The 19,938-nt window shown below is 33.9% G+C and overlaps 1 protein-coding gene across 1 annotated transcript in view; it reads right to left on the reverse strand.

The window, feature by feature from the left end:
- Positions 1-2,260: 2,260 nt before the first annotated feature.
- LOC143222839 (homeobox protein SIX6-like) overlaps positions 2,261-19,938 on the reverse strand; it is a 44,834-nt gene continuing 27,156 nt past the window's right edge. Inside the window, exon 2 of the mRNA XM_076449923.1 lies at positions 2,261-12,748. Coding sequence (XP_076306038.1) covers positions 12,469-12,748 — 280 coding nt within the window. The 3' untranslated portion in view covers positions 2,261-12,468. The remainder of the gene's footprint in view (positions 12,749-19,938) is intronic.

Below are 19,938 nucleotides of genomic sequence, written 5' to 3' on the forward strand. Positions count from 1 at the left end.
CAGAGAAAAGATAGCCCACTGTGTAGTTTTTTGCTTAACTACAAAAACAAAAGAAAAACATTAAAAAATTGATTTTTGTATTGTTACTCTTGCAGTAGTCGATCTTTTACAAATTGGATCTTAGTGAGATTCACTAAACTTATCTAATTTTCTATTATAATTTGTATTAAAGTTCCACCTCTTACCTTTTACAACATTAATAACTGCTCAAGTTTTCCTAACGATGATACTTAGATTTATCTCTTGTAAAAACAAACAAAGTAACACCACAACCAACCAATGGATGTTTTACATTTAATCATCCATAATTTTAAAGCAACGTGTTTGTTTGTTTGTTATCTTATAGCAAAGCTACATCGGGTTATCTACTGAGTCTTAAAACAACGTACTGCAGGATTTCTTCTTTTATGGCAATTTGACAATTTTCAAATGTCCAACAGCAATTAACTGTTGTTAATCATACGTTGATAAAAGATGGTCTTCTCGCACGAAATGTATGTCGCCCGCTGGTACAGCGATAAGTCTTCGGACTTACAACGCTAAAATCAGGGGTCCGATTCCTCACGGTGGACTCAGTAGATAGCCCAATGTGGCTTTGCTATAAAAAAACACACACGCATGAAATATAACTTCGTTATTTTAATTATTTGCTCTTCTATGAACAGATATACTTCTCAAGTCATCGGATTTCGGCGCGATCGAACCGTTGAAATGTGTGCTCAGAAACCATCATGTTTAATGCAACATAATTATGAAACCAGTGCAGGAAAGAATGGTACTCTTTGGACATGGTAGCCTCACGGAGGAACCTTGTGCTTCGAAAACTATGTTACACTGATGGTAAAATGTACGGTCGTCAGATAAATCATAGCCGGATATGGTGTCATCAACTTAATAGCTTGGTGAAACTCGGAAAATCATTGAAATATAACGCACTCACTCAACATCTTTATTTGTCTGAAGATACGTTTCTTCTTTATATAATTTACAGTGTTCACATTTTAATTCCTAATTATATTAGATTCTCTGTTTCATGGTATAAGTTTATACCTTCTCATCCGAATACCATACCCATTTACAGTTTGAGCCACCAAACTTTAACATATGTTTTCATACACTTTCATCATATAATCCTTTATATGTATTTATCATTTCAAAATCTTCTTGTTGAGCTGTTTCCAAAATTTGATATTTTCGAATTTAAATGAAACGTCAACAACTATTTAGGACACACTGCTCTCTGTTGCTTGTGACACAACCGTATTTAAGATGCAATTGACTACTAATTGTTTAAAAACTTGAACCAAGTTAAATACGTTTTTAGATCATCTTGTACCATCATGGTTTGGTGGTTAAGGCCCTCGATTTGGTTTCGTTTGGTTTGAATTTCGCGCAAAGCTACTCGAGGACTATCTGCGCTAGCCGTCCCTAATTTAGCAGTGTAAGACTGGAAGGAAGACACCTAGACATCACCACCCACTGCTAACTCTTGGGCTACTATTTTACTAACGAATAGTGCGATTGACAGTCACGTTATAATGCCCCCACGGCTGAATGGGCGAGAATGTTTGGTGTGACGGAGATTCAAACCCGCGACCACCGGATTACGAGTTTAGTGTCTTAAACACCTGGCCATGCTGGGCCTAGGGCCCTCAATTCGGAATTTAGGGGATACGAGCTCATATCCTGTCATCGAACATATTCGCCATTTCAGTCGTGTCGGTCTTATAGTGTGGAGATCAATTCTACTATTCATTAGTAAAGAGTAGCTTGAGAGTTGTGACGGGTGGCATTGACTAACTGCGTTCCATCTAGTTTATCATTCAAAATTAGGAATGGCTGAAGCAAAAAAAAAATATTTCCAGGGTTTGCGCAAAACTCAACATCAAACAAGATAAAATCATGTTACAAACTTTGTTTGTGTTTACAAAATAATATCAGCTTCTTTATCTTCTACCCCCAGTAGCACAGCGATATGTTTGCGGCCTCACCAGCCTAAAACCGGGTTTCGATACCCGTGGTGGTCAGCTAGCCCACAAACAAATACAATTTTTATCTTCTAGTGATTCCCCTGTTTAAAATATAATTTATTTATTATAAATGAATTTTAAGAGTGTTTCACCTTTATTATATATTTCATCCTGGGGTGCTCCATTACTGTTGAATTTGTACCATAATATCATTTTAACCCTGAATGTCCAAATTATTTGCATTAAATACAATATGATAATTTCTCTATAAAGAAATACATGATATGCCATTCTGTTTAAATCACCATTTATTACCACTTCCTACATTATCATATTCTTTGACATTTCTAAGAATGTACCAACAAAGTAAACTGAACATGGAGTACAATTTAAACTTAGAAATTGGGTCTTTTAGATGTGATTTTTTTTTTCAGTCGATGAATTTCTTTATTTCCATATATCTTAATCATGTGTCCCACAAGTGTTTGACATTGTAACAAACAATGTTAAAGTATCGCTTTCGATTTTGCCTAGAACTCATTCTCAGAAACGTCATTTTCCGCATGCCATATTTACTGAGCACACTTTCAGTTGCAACATACTGAATTTTGGGTATGAAAGCTAGTCTTGTGAGTCTGCGTAAGTACAACATCCCACTTCTTTTGTTTCTGCACTACACATGCAACACAAGGCTAGTGTAGATAAGTCATTCTATTATAAATAATTAAAAACGAGTATATCTTACTTGAAACATAGCGAATCTGAATCATTGTAAATTAAACTACCACCTTTACCCCTACTGACTCAGACTTCATACGTTCCCCCTTGAAACACATATTTTGTGTTTGAAAAATTTTCAGTGACCACAGATATTCTTCAGAAAACTGTGGAAAGACAACATGATACGTTCCGTCTTTATTAAATTTCCCTGGACTATTTTAATGTTTTGCAATGTGTTGAGTCATTTCATCAGTTAGAGCATACGTTTTGCAACAGAAGAATCAGCTTCTTCATTGTTGTTTTTATGAAAACAGACTTATGGCACTTGTAAACAGAACATAAACATTTCATCAAAATCCATATAAAAGGATTCTGCAAGTTGATAAATATCGTTTTCAGTGACTTCTACTGCTCTATGTTATTGTTCCTACAGTTCCATACTATTTTCTAACAAGCATTGGAAAAATGATTTATTTCAGAGAACGCTGCCTCTGATACTTTTCCTGAAAGAATTACATCAAAATTTTTCACATCCACTTCGTGAAGAAGAACCAAACACAGAATCGTGGTCAAAGTTGCTTGGAATATCTCACTAAGAATTATAACTCCAAAACAAATTATCATAAAAACTAATGGGTATTTATTTCATAAAGCTGAAATCCTGAAAGAGAGAGAGGTCAACAGGTAAAGATTTGACTGGTCCAGTCAGATTATAGTATTTAACTTAAATAACTTCCACATTCCTGCCATCTATCTGATGTATCTACATGTGTATTTTTTTTCCAAAAGATCAACAACATCCATAATGTTGCAATAAGTACGGGCTTTCATCTTTGCATCTATTAACTGGTATTAGTTGGATATATAGTTGGATATTGTTTTCAGCAGGGATAACTATACCACGATTAACAAACATTTCAGTTCGTGCTTCGACAACGATCAAATGTGTGCTTTTTGATCACATAACACATTTTATATAGTGTTTGGAATAATAGTACTGTCGATAACGTTTGGTACAAATGACACCATCTTAGTTACCTATTGTGTAGTCCTGATATACGCCTTTTACCTATTTTAACATTCCAATGAAATACAATATATATACTTTCCTTTGGAATGAGTGAATGATGTTTTACCAACATTACCTTAATATGAGTATCTTGAACTACCTAGTAAGCAATATGATGAAACATTGTTGGTTTCATAACTATATATACTCACCTTTGTCTCGGCGGTAAGTCTTAGGGTTTAAGAGACTAGATATTGGGTTTTGATACCTGCAATGGGCAGTTTTGTGAAGTTTTGCTTTTAACAACAAACAAACGAATTTCGTTAGATAATGAAATATCTAACGCGTAACTAGGATGCAAAGAGCAAGATTTCATTTAGTTGATTAGTTTAATTTTATAGTTACATTTTGTATTTTGTAAACTTGCATTTAAACATTTTGAAATAACAGACAGATTCAAAGAACATATTTTCATACTTAAAGAAAAACAACAGTTCTATGACATAATAGCCAGCGCCATCTTTAAACAATACCATATTTTAACATGTACCACCTAATGATATATAGTACAATGGAAGCAGGTTATATTTAAACATGTGAAAAACAATAGTAATTCAATTGAACTCTGTTAAATTCACCATTGAGTTTACATAGGATATACGTAAGGGGAAAAATAAGGATGAAGCAATAACAAAGTTAAATTCTACAGATATATAACCTGGGTTATTTCCATTACCAGTTAAACATCTTTTACACTAAATATTTATTTTTTGCGTCACTTACAGACAAAATTATCACCCTATAGATCTATATTCTTAAACATCGTTCAAATATGTCACCATTAATATTTAATAATGTCCTTCCAAATTGTTGTAATAATTTTGATATACCCCCTGCTTCCCCCGCTAATATAGCGGTAAGTCTACGTATTTACAACGCTAAAATCAGGAGTTCGATTCCCCTTGGTGGGTTCAGCAGATAGCCCGATGTGACTTTGCTGTAACAAAAAAACATACACAAACACATACACCCCTACTCTGTACAATTCAAGAATCTCTTAATTCATATACAAATACAAAATCTGGCTGTTAGTATATGTTTTTCAAATTTTTAATTTTCATTGATAACATCTTCACTTTATTTTATTTTCAATCTAAGATTAACCTCTATTTTATTCTCAATGTAAGAGTAACCTCTATTTTATTTTCAATCTAAGAGTAACCTTTTTTTTTAATTCCCTCAATTTATATTTCTTGTCTCTGATTTTCACTTACAGTTTGATTATTTGTAACAGAATATACTTGTCGAAAATTTCTTTGAATCAATTACAGTAAGTTTGCAATCTTGCCTTAGTTTGTGAGTCAATCAGTTTCTCCTTCAGTAGTATTAATATCTGTCAAGTTTCATAATCAGTATCTCCATAACAACAACAATTTGTGAGTTGTCATTATTTCTACCAAAAATGAAATACATCTTTATAGCTGTTTCGTTAAAGATGCAAATCAAGTTTATGAACACATATGTCATAAATATCATTGTACTTACGTAATTTCATGAGTGATGAAAACTTATCTTACGGCATGAAAAGTTTGTTCCTTTATATGTAATTGTGAAAAAAACCTATAGAAACAGCAGAACATGAAATGTAAAACCGCAATTTTCCATGTTTCTATGTATCTCTCTATGAACAAATTGTACCTACAGACCAATTTTGATGAGGATCCATCCATACCCTGCGAAGTATTTACATGGACAGATAACAGACAGTACTATTATATTTATAAAGAGTTCCTATATTATCTCTACAACTTCCATCTTAAAAATTCTATCTCTTAATAATTCATTGCTTTCATCATTTTTAGGTTCAACTTTCTTAGGCTTTTCCCATATAATTTGTTTTTTTCACTATCTCTATGTTGTCATTCATATCTAATTTATTACTAAGTTCACGTACAAACGTTTTATTTCCGTAGGTTATTCCTGCCTCTTATTGTAATACATATATAATTTGCATTCGTAGCTGTAATCTATGTCCACTCTTGATATTTTTGAAGATCCACTTGTAACACATAAGTAAAGAGTTGTAAGATGTTTTTGCTGAGGGTTTGTAGTGATCTAATTACACGTTTTTTGTTTTTTTGGAATTGTGCTATTTCAGATTATTCATTGTTTCATTTCTTGAAATTATAAGTACGTTTGACGACGACAGTTGTGACAGACAAGTGAGAGCCGCAGAGTATCTTTAAGGCCTCTGTCATTGTCTTGTTTTTCAAATATGTCAGTATCTTCTAGCTCAATGTGATATTATTAAAGCTACCATTTTACTTTGAACATTTTCTATCACATTTAGTGTCTCCAGTTAGTTAAACATGCAAGTCATGAAAATGGCAGTAACTTCCAGCAACATTGCGTTACCAGACCCATTCACACTTTCAAAGCATGAAACTATTTCGTCATGCAGAAACTGATCAGTCTTAAACAATTCCATTTTTTTAGAGGAATGAACACGTTTGGCGCAAATATTTGTTAATGCCTTGTGAACGGTGATTTCAGTCACATTTTTAAAGATTAATTTTTATGTGATGTTTTAAATGGTATATTTTATTTGAAAAATGTTTTTAAAAACACTGTTAAATAATCTAAGCGTAGGTTTACACGATAATTGTACAGTGTTATTTAGCGAAACATACACTTAACTGAAATTAATTAGATAATTACTGTTAGGTATAAATTGGATATTAATTATTTTCTTTCTAAGTTGTGTTATATTTGTTTATAAGTATTTATTCTTACTTCGTGTGAAAATGGGATACGTAAAGCCTAAAAAATAAAATCCTTCATATTACAAGCGTGGTACGAAAAATGAAAAAAAAAACGAAGTCATCTTTAAGAAAGGAAGTGTTTTTTTAACCAAAAATAACTGCAAGTTAAAAGGCAGAATACCATTAATCCAAATAATTATCGTATTTCATCAGTACGTATATTTACATCCGATATTCATGCTCTCAAAACTAAACCAGAAACGAGCGTCAATAATAATTGTGGTTATTTCGGTTGCTAACATTTAAAGGATCTAAACCTTTGGGAGTGAAAGTAATTGACTAACGAGCTTATGTTATCCGAAATCAGGCTTAATGAATCACCCTTCGTACTGTGAGATAATAGTACCGTTAAGCCTAAACATAATATTTTATTAGTTTAACCTTATAGTAAGAATTCTGGTTTATTCAAATTAACCTTAACAACGGGATATTCTTTAGAAAGGTCTAAGCATTGATATTACTACTGAGTATCGTATACTTTAAAATACAATTGGCATTCACTCTGTTTTAATTTTACACATCTGCAACTACTCGTGCAGGAAAAAAGGAAGCCAGATAAACGGGAGGGTCATTATTTTTCTGCGAATTGAGACTTCTTTTTACGAAGCACCTTCTAAGAAATAACTCATTCAGCGCTTTGGATGATAAGCCTTTGTCCTTCAAGCAAGTCCTAGTTGAGTAAGTAAATCTATTACGTGATTAACATATTAAATTTGTTTCAAACATATTATTGGTGGGAATTTCAATTTAAATGTGACTTGTATACTGATAGTTGGTTTAGCAAGTATTAAGGCACGAGTTATATGCACACACACACACACACACACACACATATATATATATATGTACAAATGCAAGCTGATTCACAATTCCCAAACTTTGGGTCGCAAGAAGTACTTAAATGGTTCACAGAACAAGATACAGTGAAACATGAGTGTATTTTAATTTTTACATTACTTGTCACATAATTATCATAAAATGTTTACGAACAAGGTCAAACTGCAAAGGCACTACTAGATTTTACAGGAATATATTAAGACAGTGAGTAATTTTACTTCCTCAGTGTTGTATGAACCTAAAATAGTTGCATGTCTGCTCAGTTGGAAACCTCTACGCTAAAGTATTGAGTTAGTTATGTAATCAATATAAATGTATTAAAACACAACCTATACGTTTCGGATCATCTTTATATCTAACTATACAATTACACTACGCATTCCGAGCAACCTTTTTAACTGATTATAGTATTTATAAACTGATAAATATTAAGATTTTTTATTGCTGATTGTAAGTACATTTATAAGCACATGGACTTTTCAAGTATTAAATCATGAACGAAAGATTAGAATTATTATTGGTACTACATTCCCATTTGATTAATATATAATCATCCCCAGTAATTTAACGGTAAGTCTAAAGACTTATAACGTTAAAATTCCATTTTGGACATCAGTGGTGCAAGGGCACAGTACATATAGCCCAATATGTAGCTCTGTGAATTAAAAACAAATTTAGATCAGATAATATTGAAATTATTTATGTGGTTTAATTTGAAGTTCCTCTCAGTCTAATTAAAACTCGTGTCAACTTGTATGTTTTAATTCAGGTTGCATAGCAAAATAATATTATTAATGATATCATTATATCACAAACCTAGCATTTTCCGATGATCAGAACACTTGGCTCATAATCAGAGTCACACCGAATATGGTCGCTCTTAAACTCGAATTATACGTTAATAAAAGAATAGCAAAACAACTGATGGTGGGTGGTGTTGACTAACCTGCCTTCTCTGTGCTCTTTTACTACTAAATTAGGGAACGGCTAGCGCAGGTAGCCCTCGTGAAGGTTTGCGCGAATTTCAAACCATTATATCACAGTGAAATGCATTTTTTTCACTGAACAAATTGTACACATATACTTATGATTAAACATACAATGCAAATAAGGCAAAGATTCGGCATATTCTCAATTCGAAAATGTTACATTTTTACTGGAATGTTTATCAATTTAATATTTATGATGCCTTCCGTTCATATTAGATTATAAAATAAGTTGTTGCTAATAACCTCTACAATCGTAAATATGCAAGCCCATTAACCTAAAAGACAGAATTTTCAATAGACAATTAAAAAGAGAAAACAATTACGAAATTATATTCAGAAATCAGTGATTTACTTTCACTCTTTCATCTCTCTATACGAGTGTTTGCTAATAACTCAGCGCCCTCTTTTAATGTATTTTGAATATCAAATAACATAAGTCAATGGAATAAAACTACAAATATAGAATTAGATGCTTAATAAAAACTCTCATTTTAACATGTAGTTTTCATAAAACACACAGATAGAAATTGGACGCAAGCAGCTGCCTTCTCAAGTTATGTCTGTTATGTAAGCCTAAATGAAAATAACTCACATTACTCAAGTTGTGATAGAAAATATTATTGGAAACAAGTAAACCATGTGTAGTTATTATTGATCACTGTTAAATATATATATCACGTGCATACAGACTATCTAAGAGCCACGATAAAATATTTGGTTGAGCATTCACATATCAGCTTTTTTACTGAAATTTATATTAGATATGTTTTACTAGCTTTTTAAATTTTAGATCTATGATATGAGAAAGTAAAACTAATACTTGCGTCAGCACAAGTCTATACAAATTAAGATTTATATAGTACAAACATTCCATGCATAACAGTATAGACAAAAGCTTATTTATAAGTAACACACCAATAAATATAATTTTGGACGTACACACATATATATATATATTCAACGGTAAAATGACCTTCTTCAAATGTATCAATAAGAAAATCTATAAAAAAATCGTCATAACATCACTGCTAATATACAGTTTGTATTTTAAATACTACCAAATAGATATGTCTAACAGAGAGAAAAGTAAAGAAAGCTTACGCGATATTAAATCCCATTTTTAACCACGTTCCTTAACAGTTCGTAGTATTTAGAAGTAGGAGACCACTTTAACTCCAATGTTAAGACTTAGTACCATGGACAACTGCTAACTTCAAATAAATATCTTTACAAGTTAGAATATTTAGATTCATGTTGAGTTAGATGCATCGGCCTGAGATAAAGATATATACATAGCAGGACTGGCTCAACATAAAAATAGGTATATATATAGCAGGAATGACTCAGTATGAAAACGGTATATATATATATATTCGTGGAAATAAATACATATTAATGTAGTTAAATGGTAAAATAAGTGAAAATCACAAGGAAAAACTGCGTTAAAAACATTATTTGTTTGTTTTTTGAATTTCGCACAAAGCTGCGTTAAAAACAACAACTCAAATCTCTGACAAATTATATGAGTTTGTTATAACTTAAAAATAAGCCAAAACAAAAACAAATTAAACAAAAATACGCTGCATTAACTGGAAAGATCCCAGGGTACTAGTTACAATGTGGGATTATAAAATGTATTTATTTTCACCAAAAAACTTAAGTACACTTTATAATCCTACATTGTAGTTAGTACCCTGAGATCTTTTCAGTCAATTCAGCGTTTTTGTTTAATTTGTTTTTGTTTCGGCTTCTTTTTTTATTATAACAAACTAATGTATATATGTAGCAGGAGTTGCTCAGCATAAGAGAGTGGTATATATGGCTCAGTATGAGATAGCTTTTTAACTTTCGCTAAACCTTAGAGAAAGAGGTCTGTTAGTTATATCTCAATTTGAGAGAGAGTCGAAAGGTATAACCAAGGCTAAGAGAGGAAGGCCTAGCAGATACAGCTCAGCCTGAAAAAATGAAGCCTAAAAAGAACATTTCAGCCTGAAAGAGAAGAAGCGAAAAAAATATGTAGCAAGTTCTCTTCAGTGCATGGTTAAAAGTCCTGCATCACCTACTGGTTACACTCGAATCGTTTTTGTTTGTTTCTTTCTTTCTTTAAAATTTTGTTCATTGCATTTGATTTATTTCGGGTAATAATAAAGTTTGTTTTATTCTGACTTAGTTTTCATGCATGAGATTATTACAAGGTGTAATCAATTATGGCCAAACTGTTTCCTTTTCATGATATTGTACACATTACAAATTGCAGTACCGACATTCTGGGTTTGTTTAAAAAAACATATATATATATATATGTATATAATTAATTTATGTTTTCCAGGATATAATCCATTTTCAGACATACACCAATAGACGTGCATTTATTCCGTGTGTAATTTTTAATTTGTATTTTGTATAAGTATTTTAAATAACATATATATTGCACACTTTAGAAATACATTTTATAAGATATTGGATCTATAATGTTAACTAGGCCACGTATTTTGTTTTAACCATCAAGTTGAACAAAAAACGCAACTTGACAAACTAATAAACGAATATTTACTGTACAATTCTTTTGCTGTAAATGTAGCTACCAAATTGGCCGCCAATTTCCATTTCATTCCTTTAAGTCGCACACTCAGAACTTTATTGGCTTCACCTTTTATCCACACCTAAGGTGTTTTTGATTAGGTTATTGTGTTGTCGGAATTATTACAGACGGAGCTTTGAATATCTACTTTAGGAAATGCTTTTAGATATTAATTTCGACAGTGAAAAACACCTACAAAGGAAAAGGTTTGTCGTGTTTTAAATCTCACGTAAAACTACATTAGGTCTAGATAGCGCTAGTCGTCTCTAATTAAACAGCAGAAGACTAGAGGCAAAGCAGTTAGTCATCACTATCAATTACCAACGTTTGTGCTACTCGTTTAAAACAAATAGTGGGATTGGTCGTAACTTTATAAAGCCCCCACAGCTGAAAGGGCGACCATGTTTGGTGGGACGAGAATTCGAGCCGCGACCTTCAGATTACGTGTCGAGTACCCTGATCAGCTGGCCATACCCGGCAGCACAATATAAAAGTATGAATAACGAAAGGCTTGATGGTAGAAACAAATGAGTTCAACTGTTCGGTGGATAATTTTGAGACCCAAAGTAATTCTACTTTCACTTGTATAACTGTAGTTTTAGGAATAATGGAAAGAACTCCGGAGGGTTAAGTATTTAAATAAAATAAATATCATTTAAATGACCTATTGAAGTTTGTTTTGTTTCTGTTTGTCCATTATTTTAATAAATTTTAAACCTTGTCATGAAATTGGTGTTAGTCTTAACCGGCGACGACAAAAGCGATTGGCTCCTGTTGACAAAACGTACAAGTGATCCAGCCAGTTATAGCTTATGACATCCAATTAATATAAGCGCTTGCTGTGAGGGGCAGAAGTGTATATACTTTTACCTAGAGTCAATATGGTACGCTGAAGGTGGAACACTCATACATACCAAATACCTTAAAAGTTGATAAACATTTCAAAACATTAACTGCTTCTTTTTATTTGTATCAAAATAATTACGTGATTCATCTGTTATTATACGCGTCATGTTTTATATGCTAGCTAAAAACAAATTAGGTTTAGCTTTAAAAAACCCGAGCGTTATTTCACAGAAGTGAGACAATAAGCTAACGTTCGTAGAATTAATTCACCTCTCAAGACCATTGGTTTATATGAACCTGGAAACTAGATACAGGGCTTAAGTGCTTTATTTTCACTATATATCTATCGTATGCTAAGCACGACAAAATTCATTGAACAGAAAATATGCAAAAACCGCATATAAGCCTCTTCTATGTACAAAGACGGTGCACGTCCAGAGCGGCTGAGTTTACCCACACCTATAGTTCTGCCGAGTAGAATATATCTATATGTACAAACTGTGCAAAGGCTGCACATGCAACTTACGTCACCTCTATTTATTAAGGGTGACGACGATTAACTCGCTTGACAACGAGAATGACCAACAATGAAATAAACAGGTTATCACTTTTCTTTTTGAACTGTACACTGGTATTATCTATAAATAAACTTATAGTGAGACACTTAGTAAAATAGTCCAGCTTTCAATCATGGTCACTGTCCATGGGCGTGAACCGGTGAAGGACTACAACTGGACTCTGAACTAGTCGACACCACTGTCGGACTTCCAGGCATAAAACTGATCCCGCCACAACTACCGCAACTCCCATTAGTACTTTCCGTCTCCTCAGTCGTTGGCCTCCGTTCAGTGGAATCGGCCTTTCGCTGGCCAACTGGAGACGGGCCACTCTGGCTGGTTGCCGTACTGTTCCCATCAGTCGTGTGGCGACTTAAGTGTTGCTGCTGGTGATGATGCATTTGCTGTTGAAGAAGTCTGTTGTGAAAGCAAAAACAAATAAAACAAATGAGGTTGTAGAGAAACAATAGCATAAAAGTGTCAATTATATGAAAATATATAACTTTGGCATGTCTTAAGGAATTAGCTTTACAAGATGTACCCCAAAGCGTTACCTAACATAATACCTTTATTACATTGGTTACACACAGAAATCAGTTAGTGATCTATATAAACAAAATAATAACATTAAGGTAACGCCATTAAAACTTCAAGGTCTCCAGTCACAGCAACTATTGCTTCGTGAAATTCAAGAACTAGGATATGCGTATAATTTTCGGGTTTTAACTATTCATTTTTTTTTTTCCTAATTACTGGTCCGGCATGGCCTAGCGCGTAAGGCGTGCGACTCGTAATCCGAGGGTCGCGGGTTCGCGCCCGCGTCGCGCTAAACATGCTCGCCCTCCCAGCCGTGGGGGTGTATAATGTGACGGTCAGTCCCACTATTCGTTGGTAAAAGAGTAGCCCAAGAGTTGGAGGTGGGTGGTGATGACTAGCTGCCTTCCCTCTAGTCTTACACTGCTAAATTAGGGACGGCTAGCACAGATAGCCCTCGAGTAGCTTTGTGCGAAATTCCCAAACAAACAAATCCTAATTACTGACTTATTATCATTATGGGCAAGAGCATAACTTCCGTGATCGCAACTTCCACCTAGCGACCTTTTCTTTTTACATCAATCTATAAACAATCAAATTATTTACATAATCACCAAGAAAAACCGCGGAGCATAACACAGAAAGAACTGTATAATAGGCTAGAGACAAGGCAGACAGTCAACAGCATCCACCGCCAAATGTTGGGCTACTCTTTCCGACCGCTTTCTTCTTCTTTAAATGTACGTTTTGTGTTTCTTTGTATAACTCTTTTATAGCCAGTTGACGTCATTAAAACTACTTCAATAACTGATCTACAACCGAATAAACCTATTTTGTATTTTACTGTTGATAAGACTATAGTCACCCGCTGGAGCAACGCTAAGTCTCCGGATTTACAACGCTAAAATCAGGGGTTTGATTTTTATCGTTAGAAACAACAATTAACCCACTACGGTTTTGATACAAGAAAAATACCTACCAAAAAGAAATCACTTAAGATAATAACACAAAATGGTACTTTATTTATAGCCAAATTAATAATATAACTTTTTCACTACATTTCTTTAATACGAGATCTGTTCAAAAAATACGCGGACTGTTTGAATTGCGCGGCTCCAGTTAGTTCCAGGGGAATCCGCTTGGTGTCGCTAAGTTCGCACATATCAGCTGATTACGGCGCCATTTCCCGATTGCAGATATCTTTATTTTTGTATTAGCTACGCGGTTTTAAGTGAAGTGCGATTTTTTCGTTTGGCTGATTTCAGAATGAATGACCTGAAGGAGCAACGACTTGCTGTAAAATTTTGTGTTAAACTTGGAAAATCTGCGACTGAAACTTTTGCTATGCTTAACACGGCTTACGGTGATGTTGCTATGAATCGTACGGCATGTTTCAAGTGGCATGAACGTTTTAAGGATGGTCGACAGTCCATTGAAGATGATGAGCGTCCTGGACGTTCTTCCACGTCAACTGACGACCCACACGTCGACAAAATCAACACCCTGGTGCGGGCAAGTCGACGTCTGACTGTCAGGGAGCTTGCTGAAGAGTGTGGGATATCAGTTTAATCTTGTTACGAGATTTTGACCGAAAAATTGAAGATGCACCGCGTTGCTGCGAAATTTGTGCCTCAGAACTCGTGAGTTTTTGGCCAAACACTCGATCACTGTTCTTCCCCACCCCCCCCCCCTACTCACCTGACCTTGCTCCTTGCGATTTTTTCTTGTTCCCCAAACTCAAAAGACCCTTGAAAGGAAGACGATTTGAGACGATTCCCGAGATTAAGGCAAATGCGACGAAGGAGCTGGAGGACATTATAAAAGAAGCGTACCAGGACTGTTTCAACAAGTGGAAACACCTTTGGGATACGTGTGTGCGTTGGGGAGGAGAGTACTTTGAAGGGGTCTCAAACCTGTAACTTCTAAATAAAGTACATTTTGTTTTATGACGTCAGCCCGCGTATTTTTTGAACAGCCCTCGTATGTATAGTTAGCTGAAAGTGTCATAACTTACAGTTTTTAGGTGTAGATTAACAAATATACGAAACGTTTGAAAAAATTTTGTAATGATGCTCTAAGAAGTGTAACGCCTTTAAAATAATGATAATAAATACGCTAACATTATAGCGTATACTATACACACACACACACAAGTTTGTATGTATTGAGAATACTTTAACACAGCCGTTTCCGTCATGTACTTTTTTTGGATTCCACAGAGTAGGTTTAGGTTAGTTTGTGTAAAGGCAAACATTATTAGACTCAAATCGATTCAATACCGTAAGTGCACATTATAAAATTCAAATTGACTCAATACGTTGTTTAAACAAATATCATAAGTCTCTAGCTACGAACTATTTGTATAATTCAGCGTAATTTGTAGTCAAACATGGTAAAACTCAAACTTATTCGGCACAGGGTGGTTTAAGTTAAAATACACAGTTCCACGTACTCAAACAATGAACAAGAAATTGAATAAACTTAAACGTATACATAGTACGGTTGGTATTGTACGGTTTGGTTTGGTTTGAATTTTGTTATACGAGGGCTATCTGCGCTAGCTGTCCCTAATTTTGCAGAGTAGGACGAGAGAAAAGGCAGCTACTCATCACCACCCACCGCCAACTCTTGGTCTACTCTTTTAACAACGAATATTTGGATTGACCGTCACATTATAACGCTCTCACGGTTGAAAGGGCAAACATATTCAGTGTGACGGGGATTCGAACCTGCGACCCTCGGATTACGAATCGAACGCCATAACCACCTGGTCATGCCAAGCCAGGTATTGTACGGTTGCTATTAGAAAAAAAACATTACGTAAACAGATGAAACCAATGTAATAATTGTTTGTTTCAGAATGATGTTTAGAAATGAAATTATATTCTGAGTCATGATTTTTCAAACTATGCTCCATGGAGACCTTGGGCTCCGTGAGGAAATTTTAGAATGTTAATATTTTTTTCCTAAGACTATAGACTTGAACCAAAATACGCTGTACAAAGATATAAGAATACGTTTTTAGACAAATTAATAACACTTCCCAAAAAATTTTTTTGAAAAGTTTTGCTTGCTGAAAAGTTTTTGCTGATTGTGACAGGTACTTGGTGGATATGCACAAATATAGTTTTGATTTCGCTTCATCACGTAGGAACTCTGAGAAATAGGCAGTTAACTGTTTACCGGCAATAACGTATTTAATTGCGTTTTTGTTTCTAATACGCTCTTAAGTTCAACATAATTAAAAGTGTTTTGCTCCTGATTTTCGTTTGTATTAAATGTCCGGTGCATCACGTTGCAGTGTCCAACAGTAGTCAGCAAGCATTGGCGGATACCAGTTGCCCTGATATCGTTTTTCCAATGTCCTGTAACAATGTCCTGGTGAAACTGAAAATTTTGATGAAACGGTACGTGATGGGCAAATTTGGATGTGATTTTCGTGATCAGCAGCCAAAAATCTATAAAAAACACCAAACAGTGTTCAAGAAGCAAAAACGTTGTTGTGCAGTGTAATTAATTATCACTCTTGTAATGGATAAGTGGCTGAATATCAGTAATAAATCGGATACGAGTAAAAATCTTCCTAGGCCTAATACGAATTCATTGGCGTTATCGTCGTGTGCAAGTTCTTCAACGTAGGATGATGCAAGAAGTACCGAAACAAGAAAGAAAAGAAATATATGAAAGTTTTATTGAATACGGTTTGAATATGGACAGGTAATGAAGATGTACGTAGTGGGTTGTGTGTTGAATGTGGAACAGTGTTGAGTAACAGTGGTTTGCATCCAGCAAAGTTAAAATGGCATCTAGAAACTAAACACTCCCAATTAAAAAATATAACTTTCGTGTATTTCAAAACAAAGTGTTTGCCATTAAATGCAAGGAAAGCTACATTTCGTTCGTTTGTCCATTGAATTATTTAAGAAAGAACATGAGATCCAATGGCAGCTTTGCTCAAGTATTTTCATTGATGGGACTGCAACTATGATTAAAAAATGTTCAGGTGCAGTGGCACGCATGAAAAAGAAAAAATCCGGACATCCAAAATATCCAGTGCTGTCTTCATCGTCATGCATTTGCAATGAAACGAATGCCAGAAGACGTAAAAACGGCATTGGGTGATGTCATTAAAATAGTTAATTTTATAAAATTAAGACAACTCAATGTGAAGATCTTCAGTTTACTCTGTGAGGATAGGGGAAATTTGCACAAACATTTGCTGCTTCATAATGAAGTCCGATGATTTTCTCGGGAAAAAGTGCTTGCTCGGTTTTACAAACTGCGTGAAGAGATAGGTTTATATTTATCTGAATGCCATTTTGAACTTGCATACAGTTTAAGTGACAAATGCTGGATACAGAAAGAAGCTTACCTTTCGGACACATTTGCCTATTTAAACGAAGTGAATGGTACAGTGTAGGATACCAGTGTAACGTACTTTAAAGCTCTGAGGAAAATGGAAGAGCTTCAGTGTAAACTAAAACTTTGGGGTGAACGTATACTTATGGAAGAACTTGACTGCTTCGAAAATCTCAATGATTTTTTGCTTATGAATGAAATTTCCTTAAGTGAAGATGCAAAAGTTTCAGTCTTGCAGCACATATCAGATTTGCGTACAACTATTGGGGAGTACATCCTTCCTCATTTAGAAAAATTACTATGGATTCAAAATCCCTTTGTTGACTCTGCAAATACCAACGATTTGCTTTTGAAAGAGAAAGAACAGCTTCTAGAAATTTCAACTGATTACACCCCAAAAGCAAAATTTCAGCAGGAATAAATTACACAATTTTGGATTCAAATGGCCATGGAATACCCTGAAATAACTAACAGAGTTTTGAAAACTTGATGTGTTTTCCAACAACGTATTTTTTGTGAGCAAACATTTTCACAGTATACAGCTGCAAAGACCAAATTTGAAACAGGCTAAATATTGAAGATGATTTGTGCTTACAGGTAACAACCATAACTCCAAATATTGAACTACTCTGTGAACACAAGCAAGCCCATCAAAGCCACTAATAAATAAATAAATACACTGTAGTTTTACTGATATAAATTTCACAAGCAGAAAATTTTGAACAAGTAAGTAGGAGTAAAAACTATTAATATATTTAATAAATTTATATTCTAAAAGCTTGAAGTAAACTTTATCTGCTTATAGTGACCGATTGTTTATATTTTTAGTGTATTTTTTTATTAAGGCTCCGGAATGTTTTTTCTTTCTGATGTGAATCTCCGCAGGTCTAAAAAGTTTGGGAACTTATGTTGTAAGTGAAACAAGAGTAGAGTCATTTTTTTTCCTGCTTTGCATATTGCAAGTAGAGCCTGCAGTAATAGTTTAGTTTATAATTATAAAAAGAATATCTCTCAGGGTGTGCGGATGTTTTTATTGTGATTGTACAAATTGTACAAAAATATTAATCAGCCTAGCTGCCTTTAGAAAGAAAAAAAACTTATCTAAGCTATATAATATGTTTACGCGTGATCGTATTGTTACTTACTTCACTTGACCATATATATTAGATAATTGGTGCATGTAATTAAATGCTTAGTTTAATGACAACATTAACAATAACGCAAATATCCATCACAAATTGGTTGTTCACCTCCACAGTCAAACACCGAGTTTACGGACAACCATATAATACGCTCTATTTATTTAAAAGCAGAGTATGCTCCTATTCTTAGCTGTTTCAAATTTAAAAAAAAAAACTGTAAACCATTCGTAAAATACTATACTGCTGCTCCATTACATAAAGCCATAACAATGCGCTTTGCATGCGAAACCATTATATGCGACCAATTCTGTGGAAAATGAAAATCATCATATAAACATTTATTTTATCATTTATATTTAAAACCTTTTGTACTGATACTCGTGAGCAGGATTAAATAAATACAAAACAATTACATTGACAGATAATTATAAACTAACCTGTTTACAAAATTCTCCACTTTCTAAGACCACAGTTCTAAAATGGCGTACAAATGAATACATATTTCAAATTGCATACAATACAACATCAAAGTGTTAAACCAATTAAGACAGGCAGACAGATATAAACAACACTTTCCATAAAATATTTCCATAAAGTAAGTGTGATGACAATGATATATACATATATACAATAAATTGCATACAATCCAGTGTAACAAGAGTAAATTTTATTTACCAGTTTTATCTCCAGCCCCCAAGTGGCTCAGCGGTGTGCCTGGAGGCTTGTAACACTGAAGACTATGTTCCCATACCCATGGTTGACACAGCACAGACAACCCATTATGTAGCTTTGCGCTCAATGTCGAACAAGTCTAATTAGCTCAAGTTAATAGATGATAGTACACTTGAATGTAGAATTGAGCCATAAACTATCAACACTTTCCTAGAAATTTAATGACATTGAGCAGTAATAACAATGAGAAGAAAAACATGTTAACCACACACAGTCTGTATCTACAGGTAAAAGCATATGAGAATTTACGTGGTATTAATGCAGTTGAAACATTTATGAAATAACTCAATTTATATGATAACTTAGAACACATTGCAAAATGCTCATTTAAGCAGTATTAAATCACAGTTTCACGCAAATTGCTTTATGTATTAAACTTGTTCAAGTAGCAAGTAGCACTTGGTATGTGCTTAGAATACAGAATTCCACGTGTTGTCTGTTTATATGTTTACAGAAGAAAGGGTATATAGTTTATTAATATGAATGGTATAGAAACAACTTTAAGAATGTATACTAGTTTGTTTCAAAGGTATTTTCTGTGTCATTTATAGTTTTGTTTTTGTGACAATCTGCTTTATGATAAAGATTTTTCTTCTGCGAAACATATGCTAATCTTCAGGCATATAGAGTAAATCCTTTATTGTGAACACATTATGACTATTTTGTAACACAGAATTTACCAAGCCTGTAAGTACCTGATACGTCACAGCACTTTTCACATATAAATTTCCATTCTTCACTATTTAGACGTTTTTAGTATCTACCTAAGTAGCTATATCTTCTTCAGTTGACCAATGCAAAAGTAAAAATATATCCCAGTGACGAAAATATATATATATT

The sequence above is a fragment of the Tachypleus tridentatus genome, chromosome 8, assembly GCF_004210375.1.
Source record: "Tachypleus tridentatus isolate NWPU-2018 chromosome 8, ASM421037v1, whole genome shotgun sequence".
NCBI classification, from domain to species: Eukaryota; Metazoa; Arthropoda; class Merostomata; order Xiphosura; family Limulidae; genus Tachypleus; species Tachypleus tridentatus.